Source organism: Rhamphochromis longiceps, linkage group LG17 (assembly GCF_057381845.1).
Source record: "Rhamphochromis longiceps isolate RC_006_pf linkage group LG17, R_longiceps_female_GT1.1, whole genome shotgun sequence".
Classification (NCBI taxonomy): Eukaryota; Metazoa; Chordata; class Actinopteri; order Cichliformes; family Cichlidae; genus Rhamphochromis; species Rhamphochromis longiceps.
The window spans coordinates 8,452,279-8,471,226 of NC_140573.1; the positions used below are offsets into that span (position 1 = coordinate 8,452,279).

At 41.9% G+C, this 18,948-nt stretch overlaps 1 protein-coding gene across 1 annotated transcript; it reads left to right on the forward strand.

Moving 5' to 3' along the window:
* Nucleotides 1-1,356: 1,356 nt before the first annotated feature.
* Nucleotides 1,357-14,532, forward strand: tmem125a (transmembrane protein 125a). Its single transcript, XM_085386650.1, has 3 exons — nucleotides 1,357-1,589; nucleotides 7,715-9,171; nucleotides 12,244-14,532. The coding sequence occupies exon 3, from the start codon at nucleotides 12,705-12,707 to the stop codon at nucleotides 13,401-13,403; it is 699 nt and encodes a 232-aa protein (XP_085242776.1). The 5' UTR covers nucleotides 1,357-1,589; nucleotides 7,715-9,171; nucleotides 12,244-12,704; the 3' UTR covers nucleotides 13,404-14,532.
* Nucleotides 14,533-18,948: the final 4,416 nt, after the last annotated feature.

The window sequence follows — 18,948 nt, forward strand, 5'->3', positions numbered from 1 at the left end:
TGATGTCCTGCACATGAGTAACTGTCAGCCGTGTTGGCCCTGGCTTATCACAGTAACAGCTCTGCAGGATGGCCCATTTCTTGGGCAATAAGACCATTTAATTTCACCAGTTATTGACATCCATATTTCTTCACTTGCTGTCTGGTGGGCTTGTTCTGGTCCTGAGCTGGCTGCAGATGGAGTACTCGTCTTCGTTTTGTTACTAAATGGTGCTCAACCTCATCCTCTTCTTCAAAGTCACTGTCAGACTCTGAATTTTCAGAAATGTGAAATATTCTGAAACCTCTTTGTCAACATCATCATCCGAAGCCTCTCTCTCTTCCAAAATCAATTGGATGGCCCTCGCAGCAGATAATCTTTTGCCATCTTGATCAGTTGTGATAAAGAACCACACTGGCAAAGTCTTATTTATAGTATTATGCCCCTAATTTGCAGGTGGGACAGGGTATGAGAAAATAAAATTTGGATCCCTCAAGAAAGAGGGTAAAATGTGCGGGAATGTAAGAGCAGACGGTGTTGATGGTTGAATTTTCAACAATGTTGCAACTTTGTGCGGAGCAGGAGGGGAAGAAAACACAATCAGCAGCACCAGAAAGGAGGAAGACAGAGTGTGGGAACACAGGACCTACACTTTCAACACTTTTATTAGACCTGGGTCCAGTGGACCCGAACACCTTGTATGTAATGTAAATGCGTGGGGGGAGGTACAGTATGAGGTCATTGAAAATTAGTTCGGATTTATGTTCTTCACAGAAAATAAGCCAAAGCCAATGAATTTCAGGTTGAAAAAATAATTAATTGTTTAATTTTTCTTTTGAGAAAAACTGAAAACGGGTCTCACAGACCCGAACACCATACAAGGGTTAAAGCGCTCAATAGCGCACAAACATCAGCATGATGGAGAGTTCCACAGGAGCAGCAATAGAAATTGCTCAGAAATTTGCTTTCTGTCTCAGAATCAATCACGTTATGTCACTGCTAAGTGATGAATGGCAGAAAAACAACAAGTGCACCGCCTTATAGCCCTAATGTTAATCAGTTAGATTAATATTATATCAATCTGTTAACACTAGCTACAGTTATTGATTAATCTATTGATCAGCAGACTTTTCGCCTCCTTGTGGACTGGAAGGGTTAAACCAATACTACTCTGTAAACCTGACAGCCCTCCACCACAATCACAGTGAATCTTTTATTTATCAGGAGCAGCCGTCCTTCGTTTCATGTGCTGGTTTCCCTCTGGGGACCCACGGCAGTGCGGAGGTCGATTCGCTGACTCTCTGTCCCCTCCCATCGGCGTCCCCTGTCGCCGTGCGCGGCCACACCTGCATTAAACGGGGGAAGTCCGTCCGGCGGAGAGGCAGAGAGACTGTGGGCTTTCACCGAGAGCGAAAGGAGGGGAAGCGCGGCACCCACGGCACATTCATTGCTCTGGACCCTCTCATCCAAAAGACGGCTGAAGGTATGCGGCGACATACGGCTGTGGGACTTTGATGATCTGGACAACGAGCTGGGAATTACTGAAAAGAAATCGAGCGCAGCTACTGCGCGGAGCTGAAGGCAGTCAGTGTGAACAGCTTAGCGCACAGGTAAGAGTGGCTTCTAATAAACAAGCTCCAAACACAGAAGAGTTTCAACTTTTTACCAACAAAGGGCTTTTTTTCTTAAATCCGATTTATTTAAAAACTTACATGCGAGTTTTTGTAACTGCTACATTATTCACGTTCCTTTATTCCCGAATGAACAGCAGTATTATAAAAGGATTATAAAAGAAGGTCACTGTCGATCAGTAATAATAATAGTAATAATAGCGCTCATCTGCGCAGTAGTGCAGGCTGGTGTCACGGACATAGCACCTTTATTTTTAAAAAACAAAATATTTAACAATTTAGTAAGTTGTATACTAAACTGTTAAAGTGTTATCATATAAAGGTCAGTATCCGTGTCTCTTTTTAAAAGTGTTTTTCTCTCTTGGCTTTTGTAAGGACTTAACTAAAAGACTAAATCTATCTATCTATCTATCTATCTATCTATCTATCTATCTATCTATCTATCTATCTATCTATCTATCTATCTATCTATCTATCTATCTATCTATCTATCTATCTATCTATCTATCTATCTATCTATCTATCTATCTATCTATCTATCTACCTTATGATAGATGTAAGCACTACTTCTTAAAGAAATCCATTGTATGTAGATGTAAGGTGCCTGGATATTGGTGTCACTTTTCCCACAATAGTTGCATTGTCATGCTCGTATGCTTTCTGGACTTTCCCGGAAGAATAAATTGTCTATTTTATACTGAGGAAAACAAGGAAGTAAAAGATATTGACATTATGCCATACCCACTAACCTTTGCTCTGGTAGGCTGGTCCACAGTTATCAAACACATAGGGCTTCAGATACGCTGTAGATCATCACTTCATAGGGCTGCTGTCATATACTCAGCTATCAGTTTTGCTGCATTGTGGAAAATCCATAAACCACATAGAAAGGGAGTGTTGTAGCTGTATTCAAGCCTTCGCAATTGCAACAGATCAATAGACTGTCCAGGCATGACCCCTGCTGCTTTGCTCATAACCTCTTGATCTGCTGGTACTAATCTAAAGGCCGAAGATGAATCATGGCAGGGCATCTAAATGAGCCGAGGTTACATGCTGACTGTCAGTCTCTCTACACCGAAAGCACTTTAAGGATCATTTAAGATGAGGTCTAACTCTTAAAAACAAGTCAGGCTGAAAACAACATGTGATAGACCTCGTTAAGAAAGAGCCTGAAGTCAACACAGAGTGCAGGATGAAAGAAGGAGAAAAACAAAGTGAGTCAGTGATTGAGTCTGTGGATAACCGTGCAACACAGGGTGCATTTTTTGTATGTGTTTGTGTGTTGGCTTTGAGACAACACACAAATCAGAGTAGAGTATCAGACAAGAATCTTAAATATCCCCCTTTCTCCACCGTCAGCAGATGCACACAGTCAGGTATGTAGTGTGGCATCGGTAGCAGCTGTAATGACTACATCCACTCCTGTCCCTGGGTATAATACACATCCATCAGTAAGCATAATGAATTCCATAAAGGGGTGAGATGAGGCTAAACTGCCAGACTGTGTTCAGAAAAGGCAATTCTTCCTTTTGTACTTGCATCAAATTGACGATCATAACTTTAAGCTGTTTGCACAAGATTGTTTTTACATCTACACGCATCCATACCGGCAGCTTGTAGAGATAGTGCTTTACCTCTGAACACCACCTCCACTGGAGGGGAGAACAGCGGGCACCACAATCAAGGGCTGAATCACTCGCAAAATGACTGCAGCTGGCTAAAAATATTAGATTTCACCACATCAGAGGATTATTTTGGCAATCTTTGCTGGTAGTTAATGTTAGCTATATAAGCATTCTGCTGTGGTTAGCGAAGGCACTTGCAGTCAAAACAGTGTCACTCGTATCATTCTGAAAAACGTCTGTAACACAAGCTGAATAATGTCAAAAATGCCTCAGCTTAGCCTGCAGAAATACAGTAAGCTTAAAATGACACTGATTTCTAACTTATCAGTGAGAAAATGCTTACTGCACACACAGACATAGCTGAGTGTCAGCATCCTGTATTCCTTACCAGTTTCTCCCGCTGAAACCCTCACATCATGTTGGCAGGATCCACTTTTGTCTCATCAGTGGGAGGTCCCACCTTTTTAAAAGATGAGACTAATAGCATTTCCAAACATGATTCAGGTTTTCACTTACGCAGCTTATAAAAAAAATACCATGTTGTTAGTGCAGTCTACGCTGGAGCTTGCTGGCATTATATATGAATCAATCAATTATTTACTTCTATAACAGACTGAATTGACAAAGAGGCATGTTTAAGTTTGATGAAGCCGCTGTAGATCCACGGGCTGCTTTTCCCTTTGTGATCAGCACTGCAGCTTTAAATCCACTGCTAACATGTTGGTGTTTTAGCACTTGCGTCATTGTTTTTAACTGGTTAACACATTAACATGTGTTTACTATTGCTAGAACGGTGCTATTAAAAAAACCCGACAGTGATGGGAAGGCTATTTGCTTTCCAGGTACTTGCGAGCAGTAGAGACTCCAAGAAGTTACAGATCAAGCCCAAGTACAATTTATGTAATAAAATAAAGAGCCAATGATCTGACAATCTCATAGGAGGAAGTATTTTGCGACAATGGGAAGACAAAGATCCATTTTAACAGGAAGATACCCTCGGGCAGAACCGGGCTCAGAGGAGGGGTAGCCATCTGTTGTGACTGGTAAGGGAGTGAGGGGAAGAGGAGATGAAGGAGAGCATGGGGAGAGATTTTTGAAACTTTATCAATACTCTGGCATGTATCAGTTTTCTTGCTGGCTCTCTGTCTGTGATATATATAAACATTATAGCAAGCTGCTCGCTCTAGTTTCATATTAAGCATATAAAAGTGTGGGGGCATCAGTGTTTTTTCAATCTTATCGATACAATAGTCATTAGAACATCTCACTTAACCGCAGGTGTCCTCCTCATATAGGCACTACAGAGAAAGTTGGGAGCTCATTATAGTTGTTAGGTTTCATCCTCCGGGGAACATAGATGTAAAAAAAAATTCCTGTCACCTAAGACTAAAAATCTGTATTAAAAGTTCAGCCACAACGTGCAGCTGCAGGATGGAGACATCAGTTCAGGTAGTGAGGAAATAGCCAGACACTGAGACAGCCATCTCATTCATTACAATTATCATCACCAGACAGCCAATATCAAATTAAAATATGTTGAAAATCACCTTTAAAACCCACAAGAGGAAAGGGTCAGGGTTAAAATAAACAAAGACAGAAGATGGGGAGGTGGGGGTGAGCCTTTTCCATCGTCAGCGGGAGTGAAGCAGAAGGGGACCAGCATGTTAATTGGTGATTTGATTAGCGTTTTAATATTGCAGCTGTGCATGACAAGGGAAAGCAACCGGCTGGACAGAGGTTCTTCCCTTTTTTCTTTTTCTTTTTTAATCAACACTCCTCCACTTCGGGGACCGAGGGTTATTACACAACTTAGTCATTATGCACGTCATTCAGTTAATTTCCTTCAACTTTCAAAAAAAAAAAGAGAAAGAAAGAAAAAAAATCTGGATTTCTGGAGTCATGGTAAAGGAGCCAGTTTGACAGAAGCAGAAATATTCGAGCCATTTTGAATTGCGCTCAGTGTTTAAAAGCCCCATTTGGCTCCCATCGTACCGGCTGAGTGAGATCCAGAGCCTCTGCTAAGCTGAATTAGACTGGTCTACATTTTTGTCAACAGCAGTGTTTCCAGTGAGAGGAAGAAGTCTATTTAAAAAGAGAGGAACACCATATTCCAGATAACAAATTTGTGCAAATCGAGTTTTGGCTTTGATTGTTAACATGTGTTCGCGTTGGGGATTAACAATACTCAGCAGTTTTACCGAGGCTGATGAATTGGCATATTTTTTAATGTTGGGAATGATGGGATGTGAATACAAGAATGATTGAAGGGAGAATAGCATCAGAATTTCAAGGAGAAAACAATGTAAACACCAAAACAGGGAAAAAGGTCCAGGTAGCTGTGTGCATGACACATGTTTGCATGGGGCTTTGAGTCAAACAGGCTTTTACCTGAATCCAGAGGGACCTCTGTGAGTAATCCCCCCTCCACACCCCATGCACATCTCTGCCTTCACAACATCCCAATACCCGAGCAGACAGAAAAGATAAGAAGTAGCCACACAGAGGAGCACTGGTAGTGAGACAGAGAACGATATGAGAGGCATAGAAAAAAGGGAGGAAACGTGTGTAAAGCTATGGAGATAAGGAAGAGTGTGAAGAAAGCAGATGGGGATGAGTGTGTGTGCTTGGTTGTGGATAAAGTGTCAGGGGGGAAGGTCTTGGCTGGTCGTGCCAGTCAGGGTGATATTGTGTCATAAGCTGAGATATAAAGCCCATTTGGGAAGGAAGAAAATCACCTGAGATGAGGCAGTGGGTAAGGAGGAGAATGAAAATGGGAAGTTTAAAGCATCTAAAAATATTAATATCGCTTACAACTGAAGGTCTGCAGCCACACTAGCTGCTCTGTGAAGCTGCCTAATGCATCAGATTGCAATGTCGACAAATTTTCACGTTAGCCATATTAACGCTAGCTAATTAGCAACAAAGTGCAGGTGGAGCAGTTGGGAATGCCATTAATGTAGAAGGGATTGGCAATTAGCCAAAGTTTCTGACAATAGATGAGGTAAGAAAACAACAACTTATTCATCCCAAAAGTTTGGAAATTACTGCGGTATATCTGCCAAAACATCGGAAACATGTAGCTCAATAGCCCATAAAGGTAGAAGATTATGCTAAAAGAAGAGCCCAGTTAAATGGATTATAAAAAAGTGAAGGAACAACAAGGAACTTAAATCTAAACTGAATTTGGGTATTGTGGTATGAGAGAGCCACAACCTCAAAAGCACAGTCACCATTTTTTTGTCTTTAACCTAAATCACAGACCTCAGGGATCTAGATGTTATGTTTGGTTGTAGTAATTCACTGACATACAGAGTTGTCTGACCATGGAGGGCTCTGAAAGGGCTTACCAAAAGTTTTAACTGAAGCGTAAACTTTAGGGGGAGCCAGTGTAAGGAAGACAAAATCTATATCCCATGGGACCTGGTGCGTGAAAGAGGCATTCCGGATCATTTGTAGGCGATCCAGGGATGATTTGCTCAGGCAGAGGAATAAGGGATAACAAATAATCAAGACAAGAAGCCATGCATAATTATCTCCATTTTACTTTGAGACACAATACATTCAAGATGGACAGAGGGTGGTAAGCATCTGTTTGCTATACATAGCTACCGACCACGTACACGGTCATTTGGATGACCTTTGTGGCAGCTGATGGAGGAATCCAATCGAGAAACATTGTTTTGCAGTAACATATCTGGTATTAAACCACTTTTTCTTTAATCACAACTACTGCAATCCATTCACATTTGTTCTTACCACTTAGATTAATGTCCCTGTCCACCCCAAAGGTCCCGAAGCCAGGTACAGTCGCACGCTGAAGTGTGATTGTAGCAGTTTCTCGCTGCAGCACTCCAGGAATCACATCAAACTACTTCCACTGTGTTCCCTCTGGGCTTAATCACACCTAGAGTAATTAATTAGTAATGGCACAAGATTAAAATTTAAGGCATCGACAGATTCATCATGAATCATCCCAGATGGTACTTGAACCACTTCTCATTTGTTGAGACTTTTCACCCGGGACCAAAAGTTCATCCTGACGGGTGGCGCCGGACAAACTGAAAATGACTGCCTGCAGTAAATTTCATGGTAGTCCATCCACCAGCTATAGAATTAGTTAAATCCAACCCACACTGCCATCTTTAAAACCCCAGTAGCTGAAAACAAACCATTAGTTTCTGAAAAAGAAACGTAGTTCTGGTTGCGGTGTTGCGGGGGTTCATCTGGGTATTCCGTTCCTTGATAATGTGCAAGATTTTAATTAAGCTCGTTAATCAGTTTGACGATCACGCACCGGTTTGTAGACTTGAAGCATCTTTAACATTTGAACACAGTGATTTGCTTGCCGTTAGAGGGATAGAAGCTGAATTTCAGTGGCAGAACAGGAGAGGAATGAACGTGTAAGTGCTTTTAAAGTGAACCATAGGGTTAAAGAACAGTATGTGCAGCTCCTGTAAAAGTCTTTTCTTTTTCTCTTAGGTTTTCCCTTGTGATGCCTGGCAGAGTGAGGACAGTAATACTGACTCTGCCATTGTCTCATCACTGGTTCCGGACACAGCGAGGCTCCCCGAGTGTCTTGCCTGTCCATTGTGACTAGAGAACAGACGAAAGATCCAGCTTGCCTGCATAAAGACCTATTCAGCATCATTCTTCTTTGCCAGCCACCTTTGTTATACCAGGAACAAGAGTGAAGTCTCAGCACTCTCCTTAGCCCCTAGCCTTTCCCTCTGTCCCTTTGCTTCTAACGCCCTTATCCCCAATCCACTTCCCTGAACCCCTTTCCCACTCCCCAGGCCCAGTTTCAGCCCCATTCGCAGTCCCAGATGACTGCTCAGAAACATCCATTACCCTCCCACTCCGCACAAGTCTTCTTTCCTCTCCCTCCAGCCCCCGTGGCGCTTGGCACCGATGCCCATCACATAGACAGATGGAGCCAACCCTGACCCCTCTCTTCGCCCGTGGGGACGCCAAGAGAATCAACGCCTGACTAGAGGAGAAGAGGGTGGGTGCGAGTGTAAAAGGGGGGGGGAGACAGGAAGTACAGCATTGCTTTGTCACCACAGCAACACATCGTCTAATCTCCCATGGACTCCCCTTCAGCCCGTCCTGCCGTCCTCAGATAAAAAATGCACACAGCAGGAAATTCAGCAGCAGGAGCAGAAGGATCTATCTTTTTTCTGACATATTTTCGCTTTGATTATTTGGCACTGATGCCTTGTTCTACATTTTTGCAGTAAGAGGATGTGAAGATTGGAAAAAAAAACTCTAAATATAGTGAACATAATTTAGAGGAAAGCAAATGAACTGCAAATACTGAAGGAAAGGCTGTCTATAGCACAACAAGTTTGGTTTTGAGCCCCAAACTTCCTCTTCCCCTCCAGTCTGTGTACTCCAGAATGAATTCACAGAAGTTGCAACAGCCTGGCAAACAATATTTCAGCTTTTTTTAAACAGCATACAAGCCACTTCCCATTGTGCTGTGCTTACCTGAATAAAGCTGTTTTCTCTTTTTTTCCTCTGACAGTCAAAACGTAATACGCATTGCATTCCAGTCCGAGCTTCCCTGGATGTCAACGCATGCTTTTATCTGCTGTAAGCTACCACGTTCTGCACTGCACCTTTGCCAAGCACTCAAACATCCACTTCATTTTGGGGTTATTGCGCTTTCATTCTCCCACCTGAGTCCCTGCATTTTTCTTTCTTTCTTTGCATTTTTAAAATAAGCAAAATTTTGCCTACTTCACTTTCTTTGGATGCTTTTGCTCTCTTCTATCAAACTCTGCTGACCGGCACTCTGATTAGCATACGATATCCTGACATCCAACTTTAAAAAGAACCCCTCATCAACAGTAAAACGAGGCACTAATGGCCGGTGAAATGAATTCAGCTGGCCAACATAACAGAGGCGGGAATACCGGAGTCCCAAAGCTTCCCAGGTAATTGGAGTGAGGTATACTGTATTTTACTCTAAAGCACAGCTCCTCTTGTGACCTTGTGGGCTGAAAACGTAGCAGAGACGGAGAGAGCGAAAGAGAAAGAGGATGATACTCTGTGTCCGGGGTTTACAATTACAGTGTCTTTGGGATTTTTAATGACTTTAATTAAGTTTTGGTTGCATTAGCAGTACAGAGAATGTTTTTACTGGTAGTGTCAGCCCATTTCAATCATGTCAGTACTTCTGCAGAGCTGAGTGTCCATGACACACTTATTATTCCTGTCACTTAAAAGACAGCCATCTACGGTGGTCTTCAGACACTGTGTCTTCTGATAAATTTAAATAATAATCACTAGAGTAGCTTTCAAATGCCTTTATAAGCTACTTTAGACATCAAGATGTGCTGATTTATAATCAGCACATTTTTGATATGCAAGTACCTGCCACATTCATAGGTCACGACAAGTGCCGGGATTGTCAGTCCAAATGAAGGGATGAAGCAGATTCTCAATAATGCTGCTTGTCAACTCAGCCTCGCTGAGTTTTACAGTCAGCGGCAGTAGTGCATCTGCGGATCTATATTTTATGAATATGCCAAGAGTTGTGGGAGTGTGAATCGACGGCTAAAGGTGTGAAGATTCATCGTTAGACATGGTGCACTGAAGGTTTTAGCGCACGGGTGTAAAACAGTGGGATGAAGATGACTTCGGGCAACAGCAGTGCCGCAAAATCTTTTTGAATTTTCAAGCATGAGGAGATGGCCCTACCTCATTCACAATCTGTGTCAGACTGTATCAAGGTTTCAGACTGACAACCAAAGATTATTTCAAGCTTTTACTAAAGAAAAAAAAGTCAACTTTTGACATTAGTGACTTGAGCAGAGCACAGTGGAAAAACTGAATAATTTGTTTGTGTAAATTATTTGTGCCTCTCTACTTCTTTTCTATTTCTTAAAAGGAGGCCAGCACAGAGTTAGGCAGTGAGTCAAAAAACAGAACATGAAGTAAGATATACTCGCGTCATCGAGGGTTCAGTTTCATCTTGTGTCACGTGCCGGTGCCTCTCGCTCTGTCGCCCTGTTGATCACGCGCTTCATGTTACTAGGAGCTTAACGAAAGAGTATAAATAATGTCTCATAAACGAGTTCAGCAGGAATCAAAGGGATAGTTTCACAGCTTTGGGTGGCGTTGTAGCGTCTTTCTTTTTTTCACCTTAAATCATATGTTTCTTCATCTCAGTGACTGTGCTGTGTTTTTGGCCTCACCTGTCAGTGACACTGAGCTCAAATCAGCTGGGATTAATTAGTGACTCAACATACATGCACAGGTGCACACACAGAGACACACACGTGCACATATGCGAAAACAAATGCAGATACTCAGTGAAACATGCACAGGCTTATCATATGATTAAACGTGATAAGTCACATGTTCTTTTTATAGCATTTCTTTTAACTACTTATCTACAACTGTAAAAAAGCCAACCACACACACACACGCGCGCGCGCACACACATACTGACACAGCACTCCACCAGATACAGGATGTGAAAAGCTTCCAGAACAGCATGTTGCCAATAAACACCCTCCTCCTCGGCTGTAATTACCTCACTCTTCATTTCACACCTTGTGTATGCAACTCATATCTCTCCGTGTCACGGTATAACTGCTCCACCTCGATACAAGGCGGTACCTGTCCATACTGACAAGAAATGTGATCTTGCATGTTTGTTTAGTCTTTTCCAAACAGCGTGTGTGTCTGTGTGTGTGTGTGTGGGGGGATTCAAAGATGCGATTTCAATTTCAATTTGGAACCACGACCGCTGAGGACAAACTGTGACTACTGTCAGCTTCTGTTGGACAGCGTGGGCCTGTGACTTTGATAGAAATAAAGCCGCAGACAGTTTTTTTTTTTTTTGAAAGACAAGCTGTGGAGAGCCATAACCTTGAGGTTGTTTGCTTGCTGTTTGTTTACATAACTGTGTTACGGGTGTGTGAAGAGGTTACAAACTACAGTGTGGACGCTAAATGTGCTGAGGTCAGCAAGAAGGTTAAATAAAGGGTTGGTGGTGATTTGGGGGGTTTACTCCAATTTGTGTTAACAGTGCATGTGAGGAAGGAAAAGAAGATTTACTGGACTCAAGGTAATAGAAAGATTCGTCAAGTGAGGCTGTGTGGGTGTCTGTTTGGAAGGATGAAAAGAACGAAAATTTACATTTGTGGATTAGCTGTTTGATTTTCAGTGTGTGCGTGGATAGGAATTGTTTATTCTATCGACAGCTGATGCTCCTTTTATCCAGCCGCCTCTGTAGTGGCAACTCATTACCATAGTGATAACGAGAGAAAGAAAAGGTTGCCGGTGTCAGCACACCAAGTTTTTTTTACATAGAAACTTTGTGTGTGTATATGTGTGTGTACGTGTCTTTAATTTGTCTGCTTTTTATCCGTTGCTGCAAAATATACACAAACTTAAAATTTTTAAAGAGAAACTTGACACCGAGCTGAATAACACTGTTTGTGCTTGTTGCTTCTCAGGTTTCACACAGTGTCAGAAAATAAAAGAGCAGAAACAAAAAACAAACTTGTTGGTGAATAGGAGGCAAAGAACTTCAATCTCTGGAGCTCAGCATGCAGAGGATTTTTAGCTGGTCTGAAGTTTTTCTTTAACTTATCTTGTACTGATCACATCCTTCAGGGTGTGGAAAACAAAGAGACCCTTAAAAACAAGAAGGAAGAAACAGAAGTAAAGTCTTCGTATATAAGCCTGTGTTTAGCCAGACACTGTTGAACGTGGGTGGTTAGAGCACCTTGAAGCGACTGTTGTTGTGATTTGGTGCTGTGTAGATTCAATTGAATTGAATTGAATTGATCTGAAAGTTAAGCTATTACTCCTCTCCACGTTGTGCTTGGGGAAGAAATGATAGACGAGCACTTCTTATCCATGCATTTCTGTGCTGTGACTTATTGTTTGGTTAGGAATTGAATCTATGTACTAGTTAGTAAGACAGTTATCTAACTAAGTGAGCTGGAGAGGCCACCTACAGCACTGAATGAACTGTATGTCTTGTCTTCCAGGTGACTGCTACCAACTAACACTTTTGCCGATGTGTGGATTCTTTGATTCAGAAACTAACGCATTAAGGATGACTGGGATCTGACTCTGTATCCGGTGTTAACTACAAGAAAAACTACAAGAAATTCCATGAATTTTCAGGAACAATACATCCAAACTAACTTTGTGGAACCTTTGAGTACAAACCATTGTGGATAAAATACAATACACTGATCTCAGTAAAATTTTTTGGAACATTTTTGGGGAATTACATTTAACCTCTTTTTAGATCTGCTAAAAATCGAAAAATTTCTGGATAATTTTGAGCAAATTCCCCCATAAAGCTTCTGGAATCTCTTGCTTGTCCTGATTGACCTGCAGTAACCTTTGGTAGATTTAGGAAGGACCAAAGTAACCTTGTGGATTCTCATTCCCTCGTTGTGGTGGTTGCATCCTTCTTCAGCAGGCTGGGAGTACCACTACAATGCCGGAGCTGGACAACCTTCCCCCCGCAAGGGAAGCCAGGAGTCCTGAACTGGGCCTTAATGGTCCAGCAGACCCAGCACAGATTCAGCACAGCATCCTAGAGGAACAAGTGGAGCTGTGGTGGTTCAGAGATCCTGGGAAGTCTTTCCTCTGCTACTGTGTCGCTGTGATTCTCATCCTGGGTTGCGGACTTGGGGGCGTCGGCCTTCTTTCGACTACCACCAGCGTCTCGAGTGAGTGGCGGCTCGGCACGGGCACAGCTTTGTGCCTGCTAGCCTTGGGAGTCCTGCTCAAACAACTTCTCAGCTCAGCTGTGCAGGACATGAATTGCGTTCGGAGCCGACAGCGGATCGACATGCTAAAGAGCGGCGGTTTATCGGACCTTCTAGTGGTTTTAATTACCGGGCTGTCACTGTTGATTTGTGGAGGGGTTCTACTGCATCTGGCCCTTGCCAACCGTATGCCAAAGCCTGGCCAAGCCCTTAATGACATGTACATTTCTGGAGTGGTTTTGCTGGCTGGAGGTGGAGCTGCAGTTGTGGGTGTTGGGATATACTCTGTAGTGGTGATCCTTCTTGAGAGGACGAGGCACGGACGGCGGTTTGTAGACCGGGTTTTGCACATCTTCACTGTTTCAGGACATATGGACCGTCACGCTCGAAGAGAGACTACCTCCAGTTTGGCTAACCTTATATGAGATGCAACCCCAATAAAGCTTTTTTTTGCCCACTGGCTCAACTAAATTAGAACTGGCTTTATGCCCAGACACAGATTCATACCATGCATGCTTCGGCAGACTGCGTACGAGATAAAATAGTTGAGTGTGTAGTATATTCTTAGTGAACACGTTAGTTATTGGCAGTCAGATCTCTGTGAGTAAGGATGCAAAAATGGAAAATGCCAGAAGAACCGAACACATGGTGATGGTCTGCTTTTTATCTATAGTGGGTAAATGTTACTCCATTCTCACAGGACAAATACTAAACAGCATGGAGAAGACACACAGAACAACAACAAAAAATATTTAAGCCAGTTCTGATAAATTACAAGCACAATTTTTATCCCACAGGAGAAGCAAGCTACAACTGAGTACAGCTAACCTACAGCAGGAGTAAAGTCCATGAATGAACTTTGAGCTATTCCCTGTCTATCAATTCCAAGAACTGTAAGCCTACAACCAAACAAACCCATCTTGTTCTCTAAAAGATGAAGTAATGTTTTTTTGAGTCCTCATTTGGAGGGCGGCACATTCAAATTTATGCATGTGATTTGCATCTGTGATAACTGACCAGGGACCACACATCTGACCACTACCTGCTCACTGAGGCTCTCGTAGTTGCGGATGAGAGTGTCATCTGAATGGATGAAATGGAAATTGAATAAGATGGAATCTGCAAGAAATGGGACAGTATGAACATGAACAAAATCCTATTTATAATTTTTGATTCATATCCCATCCTCATGATCTTCGTGTATATGTGAAAATATTGCCTCTGCAGTTTCTGGGATGATGAATACGAGGGATTCTTTGGGAGTTTTATTGCCTCGGTTTAATAATAATTTAACAAAATTCATGCTGCGGAGGTATAGTGTTTGTGGCAGCCTGTCAAATGTGATTGTTGGAGACTTGTATCACAGCACTTTAGAATGTATGAATAACTTGTGTTTTTTGTGCATCAACACTGTACTGTCTTAATTGTGACTCTCGCGGCGCTTTGTTATCTTAAACCAGTGTTAATCGAGATTTTTGATATCGTCACGGCATCGCATTCCACTGTGTACTGTAAAACATTCATTTAAAATAACGTGGAGGTCATAAAGAACAACCACCAAGCTTTGCAGACTCATTTAGTCTCGCTTTGTTGCATGGATTTCTCTCATTGTCCAGGTGGGCAGCCAGGGTGAGCATTAGAGTTTTGATACCACCAAAAAAAGATAATGCAAATCTTGCTGGATTAAGGCTTAAATAATAGGAGTTAGTCTCCAGTTCTGATTTTGTACCCACTATCTTGTGATGGCATCACATTTGCCACAACAATTTTCAACATGTTGTTCACATTCTCAGCCATGAATAGCCTACTCAGTATTCATTATTTCTTTATTAGATAAAGGATTGGCTCATGGCTGTGCTCAGACTGAGTCTTTATTTGATGTCAGCTACACACTTAAAATTTCATGGCTACATCTTGTGCTGTTGGACAAACCCACGTTCAGCTGCTTTCATGGTAGTTTTATCTACAGCTGGTGATGCAAGGGGCACATTTTACTCTGATGGCACTCTAAGGGAATCTGAAAAACAATAGCCAGTATGCTTTAGAGGAAAGGCAAAAAAAGGGCATCTGGACTTTAAACTTGGAACCAACAGGAAATGCAGAGATCCATAAGGAAAGTTGTGTGTATGAGCTGTGTATGGGAATGCATTTATCCAGTCTATTTAAGGTGTTTCCAACAAGAACAACATGACAGCATGGCAGAACTGGCCTCAAGAAGCAAATACGTTATAAGTAAGGATTATTTCATGAATCAAAATCAATCAGTGCCTCCCACCTAGCCAACTTAGAATCAACATTTTTCTTCAAAGTAAAATCATTTCATTACCTTTGACATAACTATGTGAAATTTTACCTTAAAAATGTGAATATTTTCTGAGTTACAATCCCTCAAAGTACATATTGGATGGTTTTGTGCTTTTTAATTTACAGTTTAAAGTACGGGAGATGATTCTGAAGAAACCACATTTAAGCCTTGTTAAAAATCGCAATAGAATCACCTTTTCAACCACTCCAAGTGACACAATGCGAAGCTAAAATCTTTTTGTTTATCAAAAATGTTTTTTAATAACCAACTCTGAGCATTAATCTCATGGGCTATATTATAGTTTCAGTGACAAAACTAGGCAAATTTAATGTCTATCACATAGAGTAGCAGAAACAAGCATTGGCACACTGGACGTTTTATTTACTTTCTGGCAATCCACTGGTGAAAACTTCAGAAGGTGCCTTTTGGGAAAAACTTCCCATGGGTCACATCACCGTGTGGGATACTTGGCTGGTCAAAATATGCTGTTGAATCCGAAAGCTCTCATTCCAATTCTCCTTTTGGCACTAGGCTCATCTTATAGCCATGATTTCCTTAAAGCTTTAGGTGATCCTGAAAAGATGGTCCAGAATCTTTGGAATGAGGATGCAGAAGATCACCTTGATCACAGATGCTTCTTATGAGAGGTCTTGTTAAGCTGCTGACAGTTTTCTTGTGGGAACCATGGCACGTCTCTTTGCGTTGCCTAACTAAACTTTAGAGAACAACATCCAGTTGGTGTGACACTCGTACTGACCTACTGGCTCATTACTCAGATCATGCATTAATCCAGATTTATTTTTAAATTTACAATAAAACTCATTAAGATACCAAAACTACCACTATTGCACTTCTCTAAATAATACTGAGACTTTACAAAAATACACTTTTAATTTAACCGCGGTGCATAGCTGGAGGTGTCATCTGTAGTCTCGGCACTTTGAATTTATTAGATGTGGGCTATTTCTGGCTCAGATAATAAGCCATAATCATTCCTCACAAAGCTGAGACGAAGAAAAATCAGTGAAATTAAATCCATTGCATCAGCCTGGCCAGTCATAGAATTTCAGTGCATTTGCAATCGTTTAAACTAGGTTGTCGATATGTCTACGTGAGTTTTTCTCTGAATTGGACAACTCCACGCTATGCTGCTGAAAATATAGCTTTGGTATAATTTAATCCTTCTTGTTTCCAGAAATATAAATATATATAAATATATATATAAAAAATATATCGCAAAAGCAATCATGTTTCGTCCTTTTGGAAAAGTTCGTTCGATACTTTTAAGACGCAAGGACAGAATCAGAGTAGAAGATGCAAAAGGTCATTCGTGTTTGCGAAACACTTACAGAAGAACCTAAAAAATGGCCTTGCATTGTGTTTCTGTTGTGTGTGCGTATGTAAGTCAGTAACGCCTCTTATCTGTCCGCACATACGCACAGGCTGCTGCCTTGAGAGAAAAGGGTCACACAGTTAACCATTGTTGGTGTGATGATGGACAGCAAGCTGAAGGCACAATGCACAACACAGTGATCTGTGGGGGCTGGCATAGACCAGCACCACTTTCTTTCAATACACACACACACACACACACACACACTGAGAAAAATAAAATAGCATGGACCCTGCTGGATTTTGACAACACACAGAAATCCTCTGACTTTTACTTACATAAGTTTGCCTTTTGACCTGCAGTGGCCTATACAGTAGAAATGACTGGCTGTGAACCCATGCATGACAGCCAGAAGAGGTGAACAGAGCGAACTGGGAGGCAGTTCTGATACTGAGGAGAGAGGACTGTGTGGGAGGAGAGGATTCAGAGCTTTTCTGTCAAGCTAAACAGAAGAAAGAATACAAAAACTGGACAAATTGTTTCTCTGCTATACACTGGATTTGAAAGACATTCAGACCGCTCTTCTGCTTGGTATCGTGTTGTTAAATTCATCTTAAAAGGATAAAGTGGTCATTCTTGTCCACAAGTTTACACTGCAGTAAAAACACGTTTTTTTCCACTGAAGAATAAAACAAAAAAAAAAAAATCCAAATTCTGATTTACTAAAATATTCAGACCTTGTACTGTGGCCCTCCTAACTTTGTTCAGGTGCATCCTGTTTGCTTAAGACTTTCCCCACATTGCATTTGAATGGAGTTCTCGTTTGATTCCAAAACTAGGCTTCATTTTGAACACAGTATTGCTGAAACGCCAAACAACATCTGTGGGTGAGACGTGAAGATGCATATGGCGGCCCTTCAAATTCTACTCACAATTCTTCTAGCTTAACGCTATGCATTAGCATGTTGCATACATTTATTCCAATGACTACTTAGCTGTCTGTGGTCTAACTAGATAACAATTATCCCTAACCCCAGGCAACCAAAACATGCCAGAAAACAAAAGAACACTTTTTAATCAGAGTACAGCATCGAGTCAGTTAAACCTCTGAGATATTGACCTGGTCAATTAAGTAGCAGAGAGGGTTTTTAATTAGTTTCAGCTGCTTTGGTGTTGATGAAATTAACAACAGGAGGGGCAACAGTGAGACAATCCCCAAATACAAATGGTTTTAGGGGTGGAGGCCACTAATTGTTTTTTTTCCCACTAATTTGGCATTTGGCTAGGGTCTGCGGTAATACTACTGGTAACACAAGGCAATACCAGGGCCCTACAGTGATGCCACAGGTGGTCTAGCTCCTCCAGCATGTTCCATTGCCAGAAGGTTTGCTGTTTCTCCCAGCACAGTCTTAAGAGTATGGAGGAGATTCCAGGAGACAGGCAATTACTCTAGGAGAGCTGGAATGGACTTAACTCATCAGCAGGACTGATATCTGGTCTTTTGTGCAAGGAGGAACAGGACGAGCACTGCCAGAGCTACCAAATGACCTCCAGCAGGTCACAAGTTGTGAATGTCTCTGATCAAACAATCAGACGCAGACTTCATGAGAGTGGCTTTGAGGGGCTGACGTCTGCTAGTTGGCCCTGTGCTCAGTGCCCGGCACCGTGGAGTCCGATTGTCATATGCTGGTGCAGTAGGTCCTGAGTTTCTCCTGGTGCACAACATAGCCTGGCCTCATGGGGCAGTATGTTTGCAGGCACTTCCTGGAAAATGAAAAAACTGATACCAATGACTGGTCCCCACCCTTTGCCTGACCTGAATCCAATAGAACACCTCTAGGACTTTGTTTCCATCCATCCAGTGCCACTAGGTTGCATCCCAGACTGTCCAGGAGCTCAGTGGTGCCCCAGTCGAGACCTGGGAAGATAGCTCTCAGGGCACCAACCATCATCTCATTAGGGGCATCCTCTGGTATTGTCAGAGCTCTACAAAGGGACCTCATGAGTGTCGTTATGAGTTGCTGAAATTAAATTTTGGAAAAATGGACTAGCCTACCGTGTAATTTTTTCACTTTGATTTTCAGGGTGTCTTTGAATTTAGCCCTCTGTAGGCTGATTATTGTCATTTCCATCAAACAATGTTGCATCATTTGAAACAGTACCCAGTCCATATCAGTATAGATATCCAGCATGTTTTTTTCCTACTGAAATCTCATGTATATTCAAAATGCTCCTTTAATTTTTTTGGTCCGTGTAGCAAACTGACATGAAAATGGCATCAATTACCTCATCTAACGTCCCGCAAGAATTTATTAGCATATTTCACAAAATG

What these genes read in the sequence shown, in the direction of transcription:
- tmem125a (XM_085386650.1), top strand. Translation starts at nt 12,705, where the DNA reads ATGCCGGAGCTGGACAACCTTCCCCCCGCAAGGGAAGCCAGGAGTCCT.